This window comes from Apium graveolens, unplaced genomic scaffold (assembly GCF_009905375.1).
Source record: "Apium graveolens cultivar Ventura unplaced genomic scaffold, ASM990537v1 ctg8078, whole genome shotgun sequence".
Lineage (NCBI taxonomy): Eukaryota > Viridiplantae > Streptophyta > Magnoliopsida > Apiales > Apiaceae > Apium > Apium graveolens.
In genome coordinates this window covers 1-9,959 of record NW_027420869.1, presented here as the reverse complement: position 1 = coordinate 9,959, position 9,959 = coordinate 1, and the positions used below count along the sequence as shown (strand labels likewise).

Below are 9,959 nucleotides of genomic sequence, written 5' to 3'. Positions count from 1 at the left end.
ACAAAGGAAAAATGGGTAATTTTATATCTATATCTTATATTCTTATACTTTATATCATTAAGGAATTGTGCTATTAACTAGGATAATTGATCCTAATTTATCTCTCACTTATTTTGATCCTAAACTTGCGGGACACTACTATAACCAACTACAATAATCGAGACTTTTTATTCAATAACATAAACTCAAATAAATATGTGTAGATTAAGCCCAAGCCCAACATAACTCCCCTTTAATCTAAACATTCTCCAGCTTTCTGACACCAAGCAACTGACGCATCTTCTCAAACTTGGATATTGCCAATGCCTTCGTTAGGATGTCAGTTCGTTGTTCATTCGTGCGGACATGTCTTATAATTATCAATCCTTGTTCAACACAATCACGGATGAAGTGATAGCGCAAGTCAATATGCTTGCTTCGTCCATAGAAAACTGGATTACGTGCCAAGTCCACAGCTGACCTATTATCAATGTACAATGTGACAGGAGCAACCTTGATGCCCATGATATGACTCAGTACCCGCTGCAACCAAATCGCCTGGCAGGCAGCCGCCGTAGCCGCCATAAACTCAGCCTCACACGAAGAGAGTGCAACACACCGTTGTTTTTGTGACACCCAAGTAATTAAATTCTCATCAAGATAGAAAGCCATTCCTCCCGTACTCTTTCGGTCATCCATACTCCCTCCTAAGTCACTATCCGAAAAACCCGAAAGTATATAATTTCCTTGGCCTTTTGTGTAGATTAGTCCGTACTGTAGCGTTCCCTTCAGATATCGACAAATCCTTTTAACTGCGTTCATGTGCAGCTGTGTAGGCCTTTCCATAAACCTGCTAACAATCCCTATAGAATAAGCAATATCAGGTCTTGTATTCACTAGGTATCTGAGCCCGCCTATAATGCTTTTAAACTGCGTAGGATTTACAACTTCACCCGAGCTGTCAGCATGTAATTGTATCTTGTGCTCCATAGGATATCTCACACTATTACATTCTGCCATGCCTGCCTATTCGAGCACCTTCTGCGCATAAGTCGACTGCCTGAGTTCAATAAACTCCTTGTCTTGAGTAACTTCCAACCCCAAATAGTAAGACAGCAGCCCTAAGTCAGACATGTCAAATTCACGATTCATTTCCCCCTTGAATTTGGCAATGTGTGACAGAGATGAGCCAGTAACTAATAAGTCTTCGACATAGACACCAACAACTAGAGAATGAGCTCCATCCTTCTGAGTATATACAGCATGCTCATATGGGCATTTAACAAAATCGAGTGTGAGAAGGTACTGGTTGAGACGAGCATACCACGCTCGAGGGGCTTGACGAAGCCCATACAAAGCCTTGGGAAGCCTATAGACTTGATGTTCGGAGCCGTTTTTGACATAGCCTTTGGGTTGTGTTACATAAACCTCCTCTTGTAAAACACCATTCAAGAAAGCAGATTTAATGTCAAGATGGTGAATCTCCCAATCATTTTTAGCTGCCAATGAAAGGAGTAAATGGACTGTTTCAAGTCGAGTAACCGGGGCAAAGCCTTCTTCATAATCGATTCCATGACGTTGAACATATCCTTTAGCCACAAGACGGGCTTTGTGTTTAGTGATAGCTCCATTTTGATCAGTCTTCAACTTGTAAACCCATTTAAGTGCTATAGGTTTATGCCCTTTTGGAAGATCCACTAGTTGCCAAGTATTGTTTTTTTCAATAGAGGCGATTTCATTATCCATTGCTGTCTTCCAGGCATCGTCCTCAACAGCCTGCTCAAAAGAAATGGGTTCATCAATACCCATTAACATAAGTTCATCTTCAGCTAATTCCACCTCAGTCGTGTGGTCATAAATATCTGCAAGTGAGCGGAGCCTTGGGGGCGGTGTTTCTGCAGTTTCATCAGAAGATGTCGTGTCTGGAGTGGTAGGTGTTGTACTGTCAGTTTTTTCTTCGCTAGAATTCTCAGGTTCGGTGGGATCATTTTCCAGGATAAAGTGTGCACCGCTGTTAGGCGCAGATTTAATAGAGTCATCCCAATTCCAGGCTTTCTGTTCGTTGAAAAACACATCTCTGCTGATGTGAATACTGCCAGTTATAGGATCAAACAGTCGAAATATCTTGGTTCCAGCTTCTCTGCCAAAATGAACCATTAGTCGACTTCTATCAGTCGAGTTTTTTTGTGTGTACAGCTGGAATCTTGACATAAGCAGTACAACCAAATACTTTGGCATAATGCAAGTTTGGTTTTGTTCCAAACCAGGCTTCATGAGGAGTAAGATTCGACATTGCTCGTGTTGGCAGCTTGTTTAAAATATAAATGGCATGAGTGACTGCCTCTCCCCAATAAGTAGCTGGCACCTGTCTTTCCTTGAGCATGCTTCATGCCATGGCAACTACTGTACGATTCCGGCGCTCTACGACACCATTTTGTTGTGGTGTGTAGGATTCCGTGTAGTGCTTAAGTATGCCATGTTCCTCACAAAAAAGGTTGAACTCTTTTGAACAAAATTCGCCTCCTCGATCGGTTCTTAAAACTTGAATACCCTGTCATTTTCAATTCTCAACAAGAACTTTAAACTTCTTGAAATAATTCAGTGCCTCATTCTTGTGTTTAAGGAAATAAACCCACATCATACGGCTGTAGTCATCAACAAGAAGCATAAAATAATTGTTCCCCCCCGGTGTGGAAGGGGATATAGGACCGCATAAATCCAAATGTATCAATTCTAGAGCAGACTTAGCAATAAAATTAGATTTATTTGGAAAAGGCTTACGTGTTTGTTTTGTCATAAGGCAACTCTCACAGATTTCTTTGGGGTGAACAATGTTTGGTACACCATGAGCCATATGATTCTTTGATAACAGTTGCATTTCCTTGAAATTTACGTGTCCGAGTCTCTTATGCCACAACCATGCTTCCTCGTCACCCTTTGTTAGTAGACAATAATGTTTAGCTTCCTGAATGTGAATCTTATAGAGTCGATTTGCAGACCTTTAGACTTGCATAAGCATCCTTCCACAACTATCATAAACCCACAGCTTCTCTCCGTTCATGACAACTCTATTTCCCTCCCCCGAGAGCTGTCCTAAGCTGATGATGTTGCTTCACAAAGTAGGTATGTAGCAGACTTCGCTTAAAATTCTGGTCTCCCCATTCTTGCACAGGAATTTGATTGAACCTCTGCCCTGAATTTGGACTACTGAGCCATCACCAAATTTCACTTCCCCTTTCACAGTCCTGTCAAGCTTTTCAAATTTCTCACGACGTCCAGTCATGTGATTACTAGCTCCATTATCAAGATACCATACGTTTTCATCTCTCTCCTTGATGTTTACTATAATCTTATCCTCGGTAATGCCAATCACATCAGGTTTGATGTTTTCGCATAAATTCATCAAGAGTGCAGGTTCTTCGTCGATTATAAATGACATATTTGCTTCCCCTCTTTGTGGCCTGTTCTTCTTAGGCTTACGACACTCATAAGCGAAGTGTCCATATGCAGCACAATTGTAACATTTCACCTGGCTTCTATCTCGAGCCATACGGTTATCCCTTGTGTGATAATCACTACCACTGCTTTGCCCAGCCTTTCCTGACTTCTTCAACCACTCTTCTCGAGTGAGAAGAAGTTTCCTGTCGTTGCCTTCTCTCTTGAGCCACTCATCCTCAGTCAAGAGTAGTTGCTGCCCCTCGTTGTTCTCCGTTTGTCCACCCAAGCGTTCCTCATGGGCTTTAAGAGAACCAATGACCTCCTCCACGGACATAGTGTCTAAGTTACCAAATTGTTCGATTGCAGACGCAATTTGGAGGAACTTAGTTGGGACAACCCTTAGTAGCTTTTTAACGACATACTCTTCAGCAATTGTCTCTCCTAACGCCCTGATTTTCGAAACCAAGCCGTTTAATTTCATACAAAAGTCATCCAACATTTCAGTGTCTTTCATCTTTAGAGACTCAAACTCTGATTTTAGGGTCTGAGCTTTAGCCTTCTTTACTTTATCCGCACCTAGGCACATTATTTTTATAGCCCCCCAAGCCTCCTTCGATGTTTTCTTTTCTGCTATCGTTAACAGCATGTCATCTGCAATCCCTTGATAGATAATGGCTAGTGCTCGCTTGTCTGTTTTTTCTTCGACTGTACCCTTTGGATCCTTTGGTTCTATTGCATCCCAAACACCGTGTGCCTGCATAAAGACTTTTATCTTGATGGCCCATGTGGTGTAGTTCGTCTTAGTTAGCATAGGATAACTCAGTCCAAATGACCCCTCCTTGTTCTTGCTAGCTTCCATTTCACTGTTTAACCACGATCGTGTTTCACAGGTGACTTGAGTGCTCTGATACCAGATGTTAGAGCAAATAAAGAAAGAGATAACACAGCTAATATTTGATTGATTACTTGTATGAAATTCTTACAATTGATGAGATCTTACAGAATAAACCAGCACTGCTACTTAAACAACTTGTAACAGAATTGTGCTATAAACTAGGATAATTGATCCTAATTTATCTCTCACTTATTTTAATCCTAAACTTGCGGCACACTACTATAACCAACTACAATAATCGAGACTTTTTATTCAATAACATAAACTCAAATAAATATGTTTAGATTAAGCCCAAGCCCAACAATATTGGTTGCAAAAGGATATGCTCAAGAGCACAAGATAGACTACCATGAGATTTTTGCACTAGTGAGATGTTGGAAACTGTTCGTTTGTTATTGGCTGTGTCAACCAAAAATAATTGGCAAGTTCATCATTTAGACGTGAAAACAATGATTACTGAGTCGCTGGAGGTGTGCGACTCAGCCAAAGGGATATGTAAAGGAGGTTAAGAACATTTAGTTTATAAGTTGATTAAGGTAATTTCACAGCTTACTAAAATCTTTTTTATCAAAACTAAAAATATAAACAAATATGCTTAATTTTTATGAAATATTCAAATTTTACATTAATAAAACAATATTTATTCTGCTACTTAAACTTGAAAAGTGAATATACTATAGTACATATCAATTATACACCAAACTTATATATAACATACATTCATAAAATTTCAAATTAATGTGACTATTTCAAACAAGTACGTCTGTGCATTTTTAAGAATTAAAACTGAAATGTACTCTCTTTGTCCCCACCCTAACATCAGTCCCACCAATTTTTAACATGTATGTAAGAGTAGTTTTTTAAAAATTAAAGTGTAAATGTACTTAGCATCTCACCCAATTGTTAATGTGTTTGTGGGAGAGTGTTACGAAAAATATTTTAAGATTAATGTAAAGTATAATTATATTATTTTAGAAAAAAAATAAAAGTAGAATATTTTAAATATTTATTTAAAAAATAAAAAAATAAAATAAATTATAAAGATATATTTTATATTTATGTTAAAGTGTGTGTCAAACACAATATCATAAACATTAACAATTGGATGGGTGAGAGGTGGGGGTGGGGGGATGGTGGTTGGGCGGTGGGTGGGGCATTTAGAGAGTAAATATTTTGACACAATTAAATATTAGTGGCCTCTTCTGCGTTTGATAAGAAAAGATAAATGCATTACTACCAAATATTAAGTTACATAATTTTTAAATATTTTAAATTACTCAAATAAAGACAAAAAGAAGTTGTTGATGGTAACCTTTTTATCTCTATCTTTAATCATAATGACAAAATTGAATGCTTCTGCATGTAAATTTAAAAGTTTATGCAGATAATGTCGTCATAATTTGACTTATTATGATTTTATAATTTGACTTATATATTATGATTTTATTAAAGATTGTTCACGAACATATTTTTATAAGTATTAGTAGGCTAAAACATTTCATTGCTACAGAGGTGAGTATAGGCTCCAGCAGATCGTTTGAAAGAGGTATATAGCTTTTAAAATTGTGTAGCTAGTTTTGTTGTTGTGAAATTATGCTTTTTTATATTTAATCTTAAGATTTTATTTTTGTGCTTCTATAATTCTCATTATTTGATAAAATTATTATCTATTGTTGTATTGAATTCTATGTTTTGTGATTTATATATGTGCATCTTAATTCTTGTGGATCATGTTGATGGTAAACTATTTATCTCTATCTTTGATTTATATATGTTTTTTAATAGTTCTTACAAAGATTATTGAGAAGGATTTACATGTTAGATCCATTAATCTACCTCTTTTGTCAATGGACCTTTTGAAAGAAATGATACTTTTCATAAACCTTTTGTTTTTTTTGCAAAATTGTTACAATCTATATCATTTAACAAATTCAAAGAAGATTAGGTGAGGAAGTGTTCTTTGAATATAAATTTTAGCTTTGTAGTGTGTAAGTATATGTTTATATTTCATTCTGCCTCAAACCGAAAATGGTTGTTTAAGTTGTTAATTAATACGCACTTTTCGATTGTGTACGAAATTGAAATTCGATTTGTAGTTTTCTAAGTATAAGTTGCATAATACTGTTGTAGTCCCTCTCATTTTTTTACAGTTTTTACGTATTTGACACGCATTTTAAGGCGATTATAATGTATAGTTTCATAATTTATTTTTGAAATTTTCCTTTTCTGTATAAAAATATGGCCATTATATTCTTATTTAGAAGATTTTTTTTTTTAAATGTTGGCAACTATACTTTTATAAGAATCTTAAACTGTGTGTAGAGTTGAATATAAAAAAATTGGATGGGACTTGAGGAGTAGTATAACGGAAATTGGATGGGACTGAGGGAGTAGTATAACGGTATTTAGAATAATTTTGATAGTTTATCATGACACTCACATTGTTCTGTTTTTTTTAAGTCACAGCTCAAGCCATTATTTTTCTTCAACTTCTGTTTTGTGCCACTTTGATGAGTTACTTAGATTTTTAGGAAATTAAACAAATGGATAAGGGCAAGGCTGTTATGGAAGAACAAATAGACACCCAGGTAAGCCTTTTGTTATATATATGGAGATATAGCAGTAAAAAATTACTAAGCTTATACTTGAATTACTAATTACAATTTTAATATAAACTTAGTCTACATATAATTTTAGTGTAAGCTATTTATACTTGAATTACTAATCACAATCTTAATGTTTAGTCTACATATAATCTTAGTGTAAACAAATTAGTCTAACTATCTTATTGTCTTATTTATTAAGAGGTTTTCTCAACTTTTTGGTTCTTCCCTTTCTACCTATTAAATAAGTTACTTGTTTATCGCACCTCCTTGTACATTAAAAAATAATTTTATTATAATATAAATTCGATCATCCAAACTCAAAAGTTTACAATTTACAATGTTTAAAACAAAACATATTACAAACCTGCTAATATCTTAACTTCTCCAATATACCATCCACACCTCTGTTTCATTAACCTGTAGTTGGCGAATACATAGTAACCTCTGTTTTCATTAACCTGTAGAAAGTCATTGTTTTTGCTTTAAACAGATGGAGAAGGGTAAAGCTGTCGTGAAAGAACAAATGGACATGCAAGTAAGCCTTTTCGTGCAAGTATGTAAATTTTATAATGATAATATGCAGTACTCTTGTAAAGTTAACATCCTGCAATTGCTTTGAGAGTTTAAGTGTACCTAAAACTCTAACAGTACCGGAGCTGGTATGGGAGCTACAGACTCCATTAATATTTTTAGGCTTATCCAATGCCAATATTACTGACACTCAAGTTCAGAGCATTTCACAGTTTCTGCAGCATCGATTTTTATAAGCATTTTGAGTTCTGACATTGCATTGTCTAAAAAAAGATGTACATCTACATGCATATATAGTACTTTAGTAACAGAATTACAAAGCATAGATTCAGAAGTGCATTGCATTGTCGAACAAACAAAACATTCATCATGCACTATTCACGTTGCACATACTTGGCATTTGGCTTAGTTGCCCGTTGAGACAATCTAAGTTGCAATATTATAATTGCAGATATTATAATTATAATTTTAATCTAAGTTGCAATTGCAGGATGTTTCCACTTTAGATGGAAATTTATATAATGATAATATGCAGTACTCTTGTAAAGCATATTTATAATTGACAATTATTTACTAACTTTATGCTTGAACTAATTACTAATCAATTTTGGCAATTATGGTATCACTCCAGGTTTTCAAATTACAAATTTATGTTTCAATTATTAGTTATCTAAGTTACAGCAGCTATGATATCACTCAAGATTTTCTCTCCTTTTTCTCTCTCTTTTCTACCTATATATTAATTGATATGTATATCTCTTCCAATTACTTTTTAGATATTAAAAGAAAAACAAAACAATGCTCTATCATATGAAGTTGTACTGTAACATTTTCATGCTTTTATGTGGTAGGAGTGATTACCTACACTGTACTAAGATACCTATAGAGTTACAACCTTAAATAACTTAATATCTTTATTAGAGTTGAACATGTATTGTAATGTCAGGAGGGTGATATGTCGCGAGCCTCTCTTCCACCAACATTGATCGTTCTCTCCTCGGATACCCAAAGGTTTGTTACCCTTAGGCCTTCATATGATTCCAAATTTTTATCTGAAGAAAAATGTAAGGGAATATCCAAATTAGTTCTGTCATTCTTTTTTATAATTAGTGTTACAAATTAGTTGTAGGCCGAAAGAAAGAAATGACAATAGCAGAAGTGCTATTTTTTTGCTAAATTAAGAGATGTATTAGAAAAGAGAATATACAAGGGAGATCTCCCATGCTCTATAACCAATTCTCGAGATAGAAAGCAAAACTATAAGCTGATTACATCAAAATAAGATGAGGCCTATTATATACTACTCTAGAGAACCAAGTTGAGCTGTTAAGCCTGGTTTAACATCAACTAGAATACAATCTATAGGCTTCATTGGGCCAAAAATTCCTTTGTCATGGGCTCGGCATGTTAAAAATAAATAATATATTTTTGACTATTAATATAATAGAATTGTGTGGAAGTCTCTGAAATAATCTTGATACATGTATTAGTATCTTGGTATATGTATTAGTATTTTTCTATGTTCAATGTATTGGTGTAGGTACATATAATCTCTGGATACATGTATCTTGGTCAAGTGATGTCTATTGGAGTCTAAGAGTTATCTAGATCTTTCTATGGAGTCCTATATAAAGCCTTGTACCAAGTCATTTGTAATCAAGTAATTTTTCAAGTAATACATTTCTTCTCCTAAATTGTCTTGAGTGAGTTTGAGTGAGATCCTTTCTTCCAACAAAGTGGTATCAAGAGCCAAAAATTCTACTTCTACTTGTCTTCAAAGAATGCTTGTGTGGTGTAAAGAAGAAGAAGATCATGGAAAGTGGAATGTCTCAATGGCAAATGCCAAAGTTCACCAAAGATAATTATGAGAATTGGTGCATTCGTATGAAGGCGATCATTGGAGCAAATGATGTGTGGGAAATTATGGAGAAAGGATTGGGGTGCCCGAAAATGAAGCAAATTTGAATCAAGTTCAAAAAGATCAACTTCAAGCCCAAAGAAAGAATGATCAAAAGGCGATCATGATCATTCATCAATGTTTGGATGATTCAATGTTACAAAAAGTGACTTCCGCAATAACGTCAAAGAAAGTTTGGGATACTCTCAAATCTTCTTTTAGTGGCGATATTAAAGTAAAGAGAGTTCGGCTACAAACACTTCGTGGCGAGTTTGAGGCTTTGCGAATGAAGGAATCCGAATCAATCTATTATTTTTCAAGGGTCTTGACCGTTGTCAATCAAATGAAAAGCAATGGAGAAGAGGTAAGTGATGTTCGTGTTATTGAAAAAGTTCTTCGTTCACTTGACTCTAAATTTGATTACAAAGTTGTGGCAATTGAGGAGGCTAAAGATAACAAGCCCATGAAGAAAAAATGTTAAAGAAGGAGCCAATTGAACAAGCCTTACAATCAAAGTTATATTTTAAAGATAATGATGGAAGGTATATGAGGAACCAAAGAGGTCTTGGACAAGGACGTGGAAGAGGATTCTTTGGACAAGAAGAGGTCGTGG

The 9,959-nt window shown here is 35.2% G+C and overlaps 2 protein-coding genes across 2 annotated transcripts; both read right to left on the bottom strand.

Moving 5' to 3' along the window:
* Positions 1–237: 237 nt before the first annotated feature.
* Positions 238–999, bottom strand: LOC141704646 (secreted RxLR effector protein 161-like). The gene has a single exon (XM_074507852.1). It carries the CDS (start codon positions 997–999, stop codon positions 238–240), a length of 762 nt encoding a protein of 253 aa, XP_074363953.1.
* A 2,092-nt stretch (positions 1,000–3,091) lies between these two features.
* Positions 3,092–4,276, bottom strand: LOC141704645 (uncharacterized). Its single transcript, XM_074507850.1, has one exon. The coding sequence runs from the start codon at positions 4,274–4,276 to the stop codon at positions 3,092–3,094; it is 1,185 nt and encodes a 394-aa protein (XP_074363951.1).
* Between the last annotated feature and the right edge of the window lie 5,683 nt (positions 4,277–9,959).

Coding starts and splice junctions, on each gene's coding strand:
- LOC141704646 (XM_074507852.1), bottom strand. CDS start 999: ATGGCAGAATGTAATAGTGTGAGATATCCTATGGAGCACAAGATACAA.
- LOC141704645 (XM_074507850.1), bottom strand. CDS start 4,276: ATGGAAGCTAGCAAGAACAAGGAGGGGTCATTTGGACTGAGTTATCCT.